The sequence below is a fragment of the Salvelinus fontinalis genome, chromosome 1, assembly GCF_029448725.1.
Source record: "Salvelinus fontinalis isolate EN_2023a chromosome 1, ASM2944872v1, whole genome shotgun sequence".
In the NCBI taxonomy this organism is placed as follows: Eukaryota; Metazoa; Chordata; class Actinopteri; order Salmoniformes; family Salmonidae; genus Salvelinus; species Salvelinus fontinalis.
This window is the reverse complement of record NC_074665.1, coordinates 25,940,414-25,955,413: the sequence shown is the minus strand read 5'-3', so window position 1 is coordinate 25,955,413 and position 15,000 is coordinate 25,940,414. Positions and strand designations below refer to the sequence as shown.

The 15,000-nt window shown below is 45.0% G+C and overlaps 1 protein-coding gene across 1 annotated transcript in view; it reads left to right on the top strand.

Annotated features, from left to right (window-relative positions):
- Nucleotides 1-15,000, top strand: part of LOC129851269 (latent-transforming growth factor beta-binding protein 1-like) — a gene marked incomplete in the record, with an annotated part of 125,108 nt that overhangs the window by 77,725 nt on the left and 32,383 nt on the right. The window contains 3 exon segments of the mRNA XM_055917694.1: nucleotides 1,237-1,461; nucleotides 2,761-2,783; nucleotides 3,737-3,848. Of these exon segments, the coding sequence (XP_055773669.1) occupies nucleotides 1,237-1,461; nucleotides 2,761-2,783; nucleotides 3,737-3,848 (360 nt within the window).

Sequence of the window (15,000 nt, the reverse complement as noted above, 5' to 3'; positions counted from 1 at the left end):
GACTAGTCTCCCAGTCCCTGCCGCTGAAAAACATCCCCACAGCATGATGCTGCCACCACCATGCTTCACATTAGGGATGGTGCCCGGTTTCCTCCAGACGTGATGCTTTGCATTCAGGCCAAAGAGTTCAATCTTGGTTTCATCAGACCAGAGAATCTTGTTTCTCATGGTCTGAAAGTCTTTAGGTGCCTTTTGGCAAACTCCAAGCGGGCTGTCATGTGCCTTTTACTGAGGAATGGCTTCCTTCTGGCCACTTTACCATAAAGGCCTGATTGGTGGTGCTGTAAAGATGGTTGTCCTTCTGGAAAGTTCTCCCATCTCCACAAAGGAACTAGGAACTTTGTCAGAGTGACCATCGGGATCTTGGTCACCTCCCCGACCAAGGCCCTTCTCCCCCGATTGCTAAGTTTGGCCGGGTGGCCAGGTCTAGTGAGAGTATTGGTGGTTCCAAACTTCATACATTTAAGAATGATGGAGGCCACTGTGTTCTTGACCTCAATGCTGCAGACATTTTTTGATACCCTTCCTCAGATCTGTGCCTCGACACAATCCTGTCGTCTCGGAGCTCTACGGACAATTCTTTCAACCTCATGGCTTGGTTTTTGCTATGACATTCTCTGTCAACTGTGGGACCTTATATAGACAGGTGTGGGCCTTTCCAAATCATGTCCAATCAATTGCATTTACCACAGGTGGACTCCAATCAAGTTGTAGAAACATTTCAAGGATGATCAATGGTAACAGGATGCAACTGAGCTCAATTTCTAGTCACATAGCAAAGGGTCTGAATACTTTTTTATTTGTAATACATTTGCTAAAAATGTCTATAAACCTGTTTTCACTTTGTCATTATTGGGTATCGTGTGTAGATGGATGAGGATTTTTTATTTATTTAATCCATTTTAGAATAAGGTAACGTAACAAAATGTGGATAAAGTCAAGGGGTCTGAATACTTTCCCAATGCACTGCATGTGGAGCACGGAAAGAACTCAGAGAATTATATACATGTGGTGAATCTGCTTCAACAAAAACCTAACCGAACTAATTGTACTTTACATATGAGTTACATAAAATAAAATGTCAATCAAATTAGTCAAATAGCTTTGAATTATGCGAAGTAAATATTTTTCATGTGGCCATTTCAATCTCAGTTTTTTGGGACGGAAGTGGTTTCTGATGTGTTTTTTTTCTTGAGTAAAGAATAGATGTACTTATTTTTCTTTTAACATTTTTAGCTAAATTCAAGGAGATATGCCCTGGTGGGATGGGCTACACTGTCACGGGCTCTTACAAGCCCAAACCACCCAATCAACTACCCAAACTTCCCAGCCAACCTGAGACCATCAACAAGCCAATGATCACCCACCAAGAGCCTGTGGCCCCGCCTCTGCCCTTCCCGACACCCGAGAAACCAGTGGAGGCCTTGAGTGTCACTGAGAGACAGCTTCCCTCTATTCCAGGTGAGTCAACTTCACACAATTCCCTCTACACCAGGGAAGTCAACATCACACAATTCCCTCTATTCCAGGTGAGTCAACATCACACAATTCCCTCTATACCAGGTGAGTCAACATCACACAGCAAGCACCAGTAGAAGAGCAGCCATCTTTACTAATGTACTCCAGAAAGACAGAGACAGAACATTGGGATGAGCTGGGACTCAGTGTGACTCATAGATGGGAGTTGCTTGGTCTTTTAGAATTCATGTAGAGTGCTCTGTGGAATTTGGCATCATAGACTGTAACACATGGGCCCTGGGGCCATGCTTTTGTCTCTTCACTATGCTGTCCTGTTTTGATATGTGGAATATCGTGTGCCTTCAGTGCCAGCGCATTTTTTTCGTAATCCACCCTTCAACAAAAGGCAGCACATAAGGGAAACAAAAGACAGAACCGACTTGTATGCGTGAGTGTGTGGGGGTCTTTAAAAACGTCTCTCACCCAGACACCAATTCAGTTCCACCCTAGATAGGATGATGAGGATTCACATGCTTTGGCTTGCCCTCACCACTCAAACCGCTGGATTCTGAGAGGAGAGATGGAGTTCCTCTCTTTTATTGTTCAGGACATGCTTGGCGGCCGGTGAGGGAAAGAGAAACTTGGCTAGCGGTAGAGTCCACAGACTTATGCAAACTACAGCTAAAACTTCTCTTGAGCACAGAGGATCCAATGCAGAGGACAGACTCAGACAAACAATAAGAGGAGAAAGTCACTGCCCAAACCTTTGTTGATTAGTGTTCGCATGACACAAGGGGCTGTGAACCCTGGTGGAGGGAATTTATTTTACGCCGAATGGTATGCTTCGTTCATAACAATACCGTTGGTTTTTACGACCTCCGTAAAAATGCAAGAGTGTTGAGTTATGACATGTCATTTGGCCAGTGTTTAAAATAAGGTGTTAGTGGAACACCCTTGTTACTGATTACCATTTGTACGTTGTCCATGAAATGAAAAATATCACGTGTGGATGTGGCCATGAACAGCTAAAAGTACCTGGGAAGGTGACAGTCTTATGGATTGCTAATCATTGATCCTCTCCGGCCCCAGCCGGGTTTATTGATGTATTCAAAATCCCGACTATATTTAATGGAGAACTATAATGTGAATGTTGTCCTAAAAATACAATTAAATGATGTACTTGCCTCTGACAAACCTTGGTAGTCAAGGGCAGGTATATCCAGCCTTGTGCTTTCAAACGGTCCCACTCTTTTTTGAACTCACTCTTTCTTTGTGTTGTTTTCATTTCATCTTCATGGCCAGTTGCCACAGATGCACCTGAGCAGGTAGGTTGGGTTTCTTCTGCAAAAAACGACAGGAAAAGAAATACGATTTCTTGCATGCAACACGAAGTATTCATCCTTCAGCCTCTATGGCAGCGACCTGCAGAAGCAGCCTGCAGCATCACCTCTGCATGAAGTCAGCATCACCACTGCATGACTTTGAGCCAATCAATGCTCCATGCTTTCAGCCTAAGCGCACTTAAAGCATTCACAGTGGAACATCTATGTCAATGCCATTCACAGCTGGTAAGACTTTGCTCTTTGCGCTTTTGTCCAGCCTCATACTGTAAGGCTGCGTTTACTCAGGCAGCCCAATTCTGATATTTTTCCACAAATTGGTCAGTTGACAAATCGGATCAGCTCTTTTGCCAATAATTGAGCAACTGGTCAGAATCGGGCTGCATGTTTAAATGCAGCCTAAGAGCCTCAAATACTGAACAGTCCGGAAACCTTTCTGTAATGGATTTAGTATTGTATTATGACTATTGAATTATGTAAATATAGAAGCTCTCTTTTACATGATCTGGTCTTGGTTCTTTCAGCGGTAAAGTAGACTCAGCTGCTTGACACTCTTTAAAAGCACTTTGACAAGGGTGGAGTAAGTGAACACTGTTGCGCAATGCACTCTGAGAAACTCCAAGTGTCTAAAAAGCTGAAGTCAAGTTGGAGTCCACACACAACTGACTTGGGCATTCAATAGACCCTGTCCACTCAATGACAACAAATGTTTCGCTTCCCACCATCTTGCTCTACAATCCTTTCAAGCACTTTCCTTCCTTCAGCTGCCATGCAAGCTGATCTGTAATTAGTTTACTGCCGAGCGGCCTATAGGACGAGCTCACGCATGACAGCGGTGCATGAGCGGCGCTTGCTCACTGAAACCTCAGATGTCTATACGGATCAGTCCATTGACGCTGAGGTCCATATTGTGTTTGTCTTGTGTTTTGTCCTTCAAGGAGCTGGTTATTCTGGAGGCTACTAGTAGTAGGCCAGTAGTTGAGGTCGAGGCTGGCCAGCCACAACTCTCTCCCGGTGTCTCTACCATGAGGATGGAGCCGGCCTACCCAGGTGTCTCATCCATTCCCTTCCCCTCTACTCTCTGCTGCTATTTCAGTCTCACTGGGCTGGTGCCCACCCTCACAGGGCAAAGTGTGGAAGTTATTTCATTATGACGGTTGTTTTGGCACTGTACTGTACACTATGTAAGTGTGTCTCCACTGGGGCTTCTCCGTCAATTTTACCTGAAAGAATACAAATGAAAATGGGTTGGTTTGAAAAATATATTATGTTCTTTCCCTTGTGACAGGTCTAATCGTCATCGTGGAAAGAGCACCTGCCATTTATGATTGGTGTTCTCCAGGCTCTAGTTTAGGATTATCTTAATTGAAACTCAAGGTTTCAATTGTTGCATAAAGGGTTCAATATGTATCCAAGCTGGACAATTCTTTAAACAACTGTCAGCTCAGCACTTGACGGTGAAGAGTGATTTATCTCTGTCCGCTGGGATTGTTGATTTCTACAGTGCTCCGTGTTACAGTTTCATGACAATAACTCAACATTGAAACACTCCTTTTAAAGACCACGGAAAGTCTGACTGCGCTGTTCTCTCCCATGGCTCTATCTGTCCTGGTCTCGCAGAGGTTGTGGAGAAAACGTCCCCCCCTGCTCCAGCCCTGATCCTCCCCTCCAACGCTGGCCAGGACATCGCCCCGACTCAGTCAGCAGGTAAGAGCCCACAGTGGCATACAGTGACACACAGTAACACCGTGACATCTGGACACAGTTTAGTCGACTGGTCAATGTGCTGCTGACCGGTTAGTAATTACTATCCCTGCTACAAACTCTATCTAAGCTATCCCCAGCTGATTGTGTAAAAATCATGAATGAATAGAGGCACGCAGACTGGGACCATGGCACTCTCTAACTCTTCCGAACCTCCTCTCTTTGTCCTTGGGGTTCTACCCCGTTGTATTTTGGGCTTCTTCTATATTTAGGAATCCTGTGTTGCTGTTGAGGGGCCATGGCAACATGAAGTCTCTCTCTCCACTTTCTAGCAACATCCTCATAAAGGCTTCAAATCACTCCAATGAAAATGCAGAGCAACCGTTTCTTTCTCTCCTGACCCTTAGAGAAATGTATTTGTGTCCTGTGTTGTTTTATTTGAGAGACTCCCATTTTAGATGTTGTTGCTGTGGTTATTTGAATCGGAAGGGAAAGGCCAGTGAGGCCAGTGATTTGTGCCATCGCTAGGTAACCACTTGTGTGAAACGCACCTGTTTTGATACCCTGGGCGAGGAAGAGGGGGGACTTTTCAGAGCAGTAGAATAGAGATAGTGTCGGCACGGAGACAAGTGTGGAGGGAAGGGAGTGGGACTATCTGGTTCCAGGCCCACAAAAAGCACCTGGACCAATCAGGGGGCCGCTAGGGTATTTGAAGTTATATTTGCTAGGCGGACATCCAATCACCCAGACCGCTCTCATCTCAGCGTTTTACGTCCTGGTGTCCCGGAAAGGTGACACCAAATTAAGAAGCCACAGCAATTAAGCCACCTGATGACAGATACTCGGTAAATTGTGACGCATAATTACATCTCTCTTTTAAAAAAATCATCCTGTCATCCTTACTGTGATTAGACTCTGGTCTCTGTGCCTCAACGCTTGCTAATCATTCTCAACATGACGTTTCTTTTTGAAGTACATCCTCTACAAAACAACAATAGTTTGATTGTAACATGGCGGAGATGCTCTTTAAGATGTAAAGCAACTACACTCGCTAATCATTCTGTAGCTCAATCAACCAATCAATCAATCAGTCAATCAAATGATTGTGCATTTTACAAATACATTTGTAACAAAGTGCTAAAATATAACGCTTGACCGAACGGATGAGGGAAATCTCCTTAGTTGGGGAGAAACCTTGACAGGAAGCAGACTCTAGAGCAGGAGCCCATCCTCCTCTGGTTGGCTGATGTCTTCCCTAAATCCTATATAAAACACAACAGTAATTGAATGTAACTGTATTTCTGAGGAGATGCCACCGTAGCATATTTGACCAATAAAACCTCAGCCTATTGAAATTTGTACAGTAATACTTAAATTCTTTGTAATTCCACCATACTGGCCTGCTGAGCTTTGAAGAAGCCCAGCCATTAATAATCGTATACATCAGGGATGCGTAATGTATTGTTAATGTGATCTGTAGCTTGCTGACATTTTGACTACCATTTCCTCAGTAACACTGTAATTCTTAAGTACTATATTCATAATCTATCACCACTAATTTAATACCCCTTTAATTTCCTCTTCTTCTCATCAAGTTATGAAACGGCAAACCGTTCAGTCACTGTGATTGGACAGTTGTGCAGTTTGGGCTTATATGACGGAGTCCTTAAATCTCTGGAACTATAGGTCCAGTGGCCCACTTCTGTAATATGTCTGCATATTGGTGCCTTTTGATGGGAATTAGACACTATGATTTACTTTATTCCCTACTTTTCCACTGTGTTAAGTAAGGCAATTTCCCACAGCTGACCTCTTGTCGAGACTGAGTAGACCGATTGATGCACCTAGTGAGTAGGTTTTTGGATTTTACCTTTATTTTAACAGGGAGTCCCATTGAGACCAAGATCTGTTTTGCATCTTACAATTACAAATTGCACATAGGAAATACACCAGAAAATACAAAATACAAAGAGAATACAAAAAATTCAATTTCAACATGAAAAACAATCACATTCCACAGCAAAGAGGTTCTTGTCACATGCCCCGAATACAATAGGTGTAGATGTTACAGTAAAATGCTTACTTACAAGCCTATAACCGACAATGCCTTTTTTAAGAAGTGTTAACCTCTGCGAGATCGGTGCCCCCCCACTTGACGGTTGAGCTAACGTGCGCTAATATGATTAGCATGTTAGTAACAAGAACATTTCCCAGGACATAGACATATCTGATATGGGAAGAAAGCTTAAATTCTTGTTAATCTAACTGCACTGTCCAATTTACTGTAGCTATTACAGTGAAATAATACTATGCTATTGTTTGGGGAGAGTGCACAGTTATGAACTTGAAAATGTATTAATAAACCAATTAGGCACATTTGGGCAGAGTTGATTCAACATTTTGAACAGAAATACAATGATTCATTGGATCAGTCTAAAACTTTGCACATGCAATGCTGCCATCTAGTGGCCAAAATCTAAATAGAGCCTTAAGCGGAATATTTCATTGTGGCCTTTCTTTTGCATTTCAAAGATGATTTAAAAAAAAAAAAAAAAAACATTTTTTTCTTTGTATTATCTTTTACCAGATCTAATGTGTTATATTCTCCTATATAAATGTCACATTGCCACAAACTGCAAAGTGTTTCCTTTCAAATGGTATCAAGAATATGCATGTCCTTGCTTCAGGTCCTGAGCTACAGGCAGTTAGATTTGGGTATGTAATTTTAGGCCTTTTTTTTTTAAAGGGTCCAATCCTTAAGAGGAAAGTATTTACAAAATAAACTGAAGTAAAACATTTATAAATACATAAATAAAATTGAAAAATAAGAACATTGAAAAATAACAAATAATTAAAGAGCAACAATAAAATAACAGTAAATGCAAATAGTCCGAAAGTCACATATACATCCATTTGTAGGGAACTCTGAAAATTGTTCCATACTTGGAGTGCAAAGAAACTAAAAGCTAAAACTCCGTAGGAACAGACGGAATTTTATTAGATAGCCATCCCTGTGATCTGGTATGGTAACTCATACTTCTGTGGGTAAGTAAAGATGTCAGGTAATGAGGGAGTTTTTACAAAATCCAGTGTTTCGACCTACATGAGGTCAAAGAGGGCCAGCCTACTTTCTGATAGAGCAAGCAGTGATGTGAAGGGGTGTGTCATAGTAATTAAGGTAATGAGGGATGAAAAACAGTGAAACAAATATTTTACAACATGTCAATACATGCAGACAATTATTTACTGTAAGGGCTGTCTCTCTCCTCATCCTCGGACGAGGAGAGGAGAGAAGGATCATCAGACCAAAATGCAGCAGTAGGGAAATAGGCCATCTCTTTATTTTAAAAAAACGATGATGGCAACACGAAAAAACAAAACACTTTCAAAAATACAAAACAAGAAAACGAAGTAGACGAAACCTGAACATAAACTTACATAACTAAACGTAACACTTACGGACAGGAACAGACTACATCGAAACGACACGAACAACCAAACAGTCCCGTATGGTGCAAGACATAACACAAATACGGAAGACAATCACCCACAAACAAACAGTGAGAACACCCTACCTAAATATGACTCTTAATTAGAGGAGAACGCAAAACACCTGCCTCTAATTAAGAGCCATACCAGGCAACCAAAACCAACATAGAAACAGATAACATAGACTGCCCACCCAAAACACATGCCCTGACCTAAACACATACAAAAAACAACATAAAACAGGTCAGGACCGTTACAGAACCCCCCCCTCAAGGTGCGAACGCCGGGCGCACCAGCACAAAGTCCAGGGGAGGGTCTGGGTGGGCAGTTGACCACGGTGGTGGCTCCGGCTCTGGACGCTGTCCCCACACCACCATAGTCACTCCCCGCTTCTGTCTTCCCCTCCCAATGACCACCCTAAAACTAACATCCCCTAAATGAATGGCCAGCACCGGGAGAAGGGGCAGCACCGGGACAAGGGGCAGCACCGGGACAAGGGGCAGCACCGGGACAAGGGGCAGCACCGGGACAAGGGGCAGCACCGGGACAAGGGGCAGCACCGGGACAAGGGGCAGCACCGGGACAAGGGGCAGCACCGTGACAAGGGGCAACACCGTGACAAGGGGCAGCACCGTGACAAGGGGCAGCACCGGGACAAGGGGCAGCACCGGGATAAGGGGCAGCACCGGCATAAGGGGCAGCACCAGGATAAAGAGCAGCACCGGGACAAGGGGCAACACCGGGACAAGGGGCAGGTCCCGGCTGATATACTCTGGCAGATCCCGGCTGAGGGACTCTGGCAGATCCCGGCTGAGGGACTCTGGCAGATCCCGGCTGAGGGACTCTGGCAGATCCCGGCTGAGGGACTCTGGCAGATCCCGGCTGAGGGACTCTGGCAGATCCCGGCTGAGGGACTCTGGCAGATCCCGGCTGAGGTACTCTGGCAGATCCCGGCTGAGGTACTCTGGCAGGTCCCGGCTGAGGGACTCTGGCAGGTCCCGGCTGAGGGACTCTGGCAGGTCCCGGCTGAGGGACTCTGGCAGGTCCCGGCTGAGGGACTCTGGCAGGTCCCGGCTGAGGGACTCTGGCAGGTCCCGGCTGAGGGACTCTGGCAGGTCCCGGCTGAGGGACTCTGGCAGACCCCGGCTGAGGGACTCTGGCAGATCCCGGCTGGACGGCTCCGGCAGGTCCCGGCTGGACGGCTCCGGCAGGTCCCGGCTGGACGGCTCCGGCAGGTCCCGGCTGGACGGCTCCGGCAGGTCCCGGCTGGACGGCTCCGGCAGGTCCCGGCTGGACGGCTCCGGCAGGTCCCGGCTGGACGGCTCTGGCAGGCCCCGGCTGGACGGCTCCGGCAGGCCCTGGCTGGACGGCTCTGGCAGGTCCTGAATGGACGGCTCTGGCAGGTCCTGAATGGACGGCTCTGGCAGGTCATGGCAGGACGGCTCTGGCTGGTCATGGCAGGACGGCTCTGGCTGGTCATGGCAGGACGGCTCTGGCTGGTCATGGCAGGACGGCTCTGGCTGGTCATGGCAGGACGGCTCTGGCTGGTCATGGCAGGATGGCTCTGGCTGGTCATGGCAGGACGGCTCTGGCTGGTCATGGCAGGACGGCTCTGTAGGGAGGAGAAGGAGAGACAGCCTGGTGCGTGGTCTAGGCACTGGCTGCGCTGGAGAGGAGGAAACAGCAGGAGAGAGAACCCGGAGAGACAGCCTGGTACGGGGGGCTGCCACCGGAGGACTGGTACATGGAGGTGGCACCGGGTCTACCGGACCGTGAAGGAGGACACATGCTCTTGAGCACCGAGCCTCCCCAACCCTACCAGGTTGAATGGTCCCCGTAGCCCTGCCAGTGCGGCGAGGTGGAATAGCCCGCACTGGGCTATGCAGGCGAACCGGGGACACCACCTGTAAGGCTGGTGCCATGTACGCCGGCCCGAGGAGACGTACTGGAGGCCAGATACGTTGGGCCGGCTTCATGACATCCGGCTCGATGCCCAACTTAGCCCTCCCAGTGCGGCAAGGTGGAATAGCCCGCACTGGGCTAAGCACGCGTACTGGGGACACTGTGCGCTTTACCGCATAACACGGTGTCTTACCAGTACGACGCCTTCTACCTCCACGGTAAGCACGGGGAGTTGGCTCGGGTATCCTACCCGGCTTTGCCACACTCCTCGTGTGCCCCCCCCCCCCAAGAAATTTTTGGGTCTGACTCACGGGCTCCCAACCGCGTCGCCGCGCTGCCTCCTCATACCAGCGCCTCTCAGCCTTCGCTGCTTCCAACTCCTCCTTGGGACGGCGATATTCCCCTGGCTGAGCCCAGGGTCCTCTACCGTCCAGGATCTCCTCCCAAGTCCAGGAGTCCTTGTTGCTCAGTTGAGCATTCCCTTGCCGCTTGGTCCTAGTTTGGTGGGTGATTCTGTAAGGGCTGTCTCTCTCCTCATCCTCGGACGAGGAGAGGAGAGAAGGATCATCAGACCAAAATGCAGCAGTAGGGAAATAGGCCATCTCTTTATTTAAAAAAAACGATGATGGCAACACGAAAAAACAAAACACTTTCAAAAATACAAAACAAGAAAACGAAGTAGACGAAACCTGAACATAAACTTACATAACTAAACGTAACACTTACGGACAGGAACAGACTACATCGAAACGACACGAACAACCGAACAGTCCCGTATGGTGCAAGACATAACACAAATACGGAAGACAATCACCCACAAACAAACAGTGAGAACACCCTACCTAAATATGACTCTTAATTAGAGGAGAACGCAAAACACCTGCCTCTAATTAAGAGCCATACCAGGCAACCAAAACCAACATAGAAACAGATAACATAGACTGCCCACCCAAAACACATGCCCTGACCTAAACACATACAAAAAACAACATAAAACAGGTCAGGACCGTTACATTTACATAATCTTATGTCAACATGATTAGATATAATAGAATGCATTGTGCTAATATCAACGATCATTATTGTTACATTTCATTTACTTTCATCTTTGTTTCATTACTTCATTTCATATCTTGTTGTGGTTCAAACATAATGTACACTGAGCATCATCAACATTGGAAATATGACGTGCAGTATAAGCTAAAAGACGGTGGGCAAAAACTAATGCATTGGGTTGAAATGGCCTGAGGTCAAATTCAATATTCAGACCACTAGGAATCAGTGTTTTTAGATAGGAGATCCATTAGGCCTCCCTCTGTAGTAGTAGGGTCCCGATCAGTGGCGGTCGGTGCCGTTTAAGATGAGGGAGTATGATTATTTTTTCATGAGCTTGGCCTTATTTCTATTACAGCATATTGGATGCCTATCATTCTTATTCCATTCACCCAGTTCAATGTAACAGCGCCAGGTTTAGGCAACTACATGATACTCAAATTTTCCCTATACCCATCATGAGGTTGCTACAACCTAGCCAATGAATGACAGTTTACAACGTAGGTGCGTCGAATGACAAATTTGAGGTGACAGACAGTGACACATGGACAGACAGTGACACTCAATACTGCCTTGCACATTATCACCTGCATCTAGCTGATATAGAGTGGAATCATTAGTCCAACAGATGCAAACAGGAGTTTCTGTTGGACAAATTCAGTTATGTTTATCCCCATTTATTCACTTTTGCGAAACATTTTTCAGCGGAATACACCCCTGATCACACGTAGACACAGTTCAGTTTCATAGCAGCCACGTTGTATTATTTCTCGCATCTATGAGCTCTCCTCCTTTCACCTCCTTTCACCTCTTCCCTTGGGTGTGTACTTCAATGCACAACCCATCAGCCCTATGTGGCCAGGCAAAAAAAACTTTCCAAGCCAAACCACTACACACAGCCTACATTGTTGTCACCATATTAGCTAAAGTATCGTCGTAGTCAGCATAGCTAATAGAACTTACGCGTTTGTAAACCTGCTATAATCATGCTGTAATGTTACAGTGTACGCAGTTACACCGGCGGGCCCCTGTGGCAATAAATTAGTAAAACCAAAAGCTTACCTTGACTCGGAAGAGTTCCAGTGCTGTGTTGGAAAGTCATAGCCAGCTAGCTAACACAGCATCCCTCTGTTTCAGCAGTGTGTTTCAGTAGGCTAAATCTAGCTAGCTGCATTTGCATATCTCTCTCTCTCTCTCTCTCTCTCTCTCTCTCTCTCTCTCTCTATTTCTCTCTTGCTTCTCCTTCATTGTGGAAGAAATTAATTTGTTAAAAACTGTTGAACTACTGTCTTTCTCTCTCTTTGAGTCAACTACTCATTACATTTCATGCATTGCAGTACTAGCTAGCTGTAGCTTATGCGTTCAGTACCAGATTCATTCCCTGATCCTTTGATTGGGTGGACAACATGTCAGTTAATGCTGCAAGAGCTCTGATAGGTTGGAGGACGTTCTTCGGGAGTAGTCATAATTACTGTGTGAGTCAGTCTATGGAAGGGGGTGAGAACCAAGAGCCTCCTAGGTTTTGTATTGAAGTCATTGTACCCAGAGGCGAACGGAAGCTAGCTGTCCTCCGGCTACACCATGGTGCTACCCTACAGAGTGCTGTTGAGGCTACTGTAGACCTTAGGCTACTGTAGAACTTATTTGCTAAATAGTGTGTTTTAATCAATTATTTGGTGACGTGATTATATTTAGTATAGTTTCATATAATAAGGATAACTTTTTCCAATGTTTTACCATTTTATTTTTATGAAAGTAACTGTGGAGGATGGTCCTCCCTTTCCTCCTCTGAGGAGCCTCCACTGGTCTCGATGTTACCTCTCCTTAATAGAGTAACATGCTCGATACCTGTTGTCGTGTCTTTGGCTATGCCAGATTAATTGCTATGACATGCTATTCTATAAAATAATTTATCCGTAATTAATATTACGTGATTGAACTAATCATGTAAATGTAATTAACTAAAGAGGGACACCACGAAAGAATATTTATAGAGCTGTTATCTTTCGAATAAACTCTTAAAGATTTAGTAATATTTTACATCCATAGCAGTCACATTAATCGTCATTCTATTCAGTCTCATCTGAAAGTTGTAAATCCTTGGTTATCTGCAAGAATCCTGGCTAACAAGTTGAATCAGCAATACAAAATTGGGTTTAATTATTTATTTACTAAATACCTAACTAATCACACAGAATCACACATACACAATTAAATCATAACTTCATCACAAATTGCCGTCATAAAGGCAAACGTCCCTAGCGGGCGGAATAGATATGACAGCTTGTTACACAAAGAAAAGGGGCGGGATTTTAGTGAAAGAGCGGGAGACTGGAACATAGGCGAGCTGTGCTATCGTAAATACAGTATCTTATGCATTCTAAATTACCGCCCATTTGAAAAAGGAAAATGCAATAAATATTTACTCTGAGCTGCGCTTCAGTAGGTTGGTGGTAGATGGAAGACCGTATCGTCAACCCGAGTCCTCTGTCCTTTGAAGAATGTCTCTGGTGGTCACTAGATATGTGGTAACGTTGTTGTGGAGTAGACGGGATACTCTGACTGTCCTTCCTAACCTGCGTTTGTAGCAGCTGTTGCTAACTCAACGGCTAGGAGGTATCACTTCTGTAGTGAATACGAGTTCAAAGTTCATACCATTTACAACCAAAGTCCATGCTGATGTTGGCTTAGTTCTGTAGTTATTATCTGAACCATTCTGACATCGGATCGTCATCCTAGTGTCCCCGGAACAGGAAGTTATATTTTTGTCAATGGCTTTTATAGTGGAGGGAGAGGGGTGTGTCTGAAAAGTTTATAACCCATGTCTCTTCACAGGGGCGGGCCCCTGGTTGAGCAGAAGCCAAACTTATGAAAACCCAAATCTCTCATTTGGAAGCTAAAATTACATTTCATCTTTTCACAAATAATTTCATATTCAAACATTTGAATTAAACAACAATTCCATGTGAATCCGATACCTCTGACGTTTAGACTTTCCACAGTAGAGTTTATGTCATTCTATCATTGATGAGAATGTGTCAGAGGGCAACCGAACTGACATAATATACCTTAAGTACCACCGCATATGTTCAGTTGGTCGGATTACCAGAATATAGTTCATTTCCCCCCAACTTCTGATGTTCCCAGAATCTCTATGTTAACCAAGGGGTTTTCTTATGTCACATCAGTTATAGTAGGGAGAGGGAAAAAGGGGGAAAGAGGTATTTATGACTGTCATAAACCTACCCCCAAGCCAATGTCATGACACTGTGTATTTGAGGGAGGAGATAGGATGTTTAGCTTCAACAAAGTGAGCTGCTACTGTGCAGTCGGTATTCTTACACCTGATTGAGCTACGGTGTTCAGCTATACATTGTTTTAACCAAGTTTCAGAGAGTACAAGAATGTCAGGGTTAGTATCTTGGACCCAAATATGCCTAACATATACATTTTTGAGTGAATACTCTGCACATTTAAAGAGATTCTCTGGTACTTTTGTATACTTTTTAGCTAGTAGTTCTGAAAGTAGCGCTCACAAGCCGAAAGTGGTCCACACAAATTGCATATTATGTCACGTGCAGATATATACACCACATCATTGCGCTCTCTCGCTCTGATGTGTGTGCATCTTGCTAGCTGTCACTCAAATGGGGAGGGGCTGAAGCTCATTGGCTGGAACTCGAATTGCTAGGGGGCTGGGCCACGTGGGGGAAAATGTAGGGGAAATGGCACCACACAACTTCCAGGAAACAGTTGCTATCAAACTAGGAATTTTGCGGTTAATTGAGGTAAGACAGTAATTCTGCTCATAAATTATACATGTATGAACTAAACATTGACATGAACTAAATATTGACACATCCAGCCCAAAGCGTGAGGTTTAAAAAATGCAAAGTTCCGGAGCATGTCTTTAAGTTCGTCAGCTCAAGAACCTTACGAGATTTAAAGTCAGAGGGGGTTTCCAAGCTAATCAGCATTGGCTTATCAGCAGTTGTTGGTTGAGCGTGCTGAATCTTTGCCAATATTTGTCATACAGAAACACATTTGCAGCCAT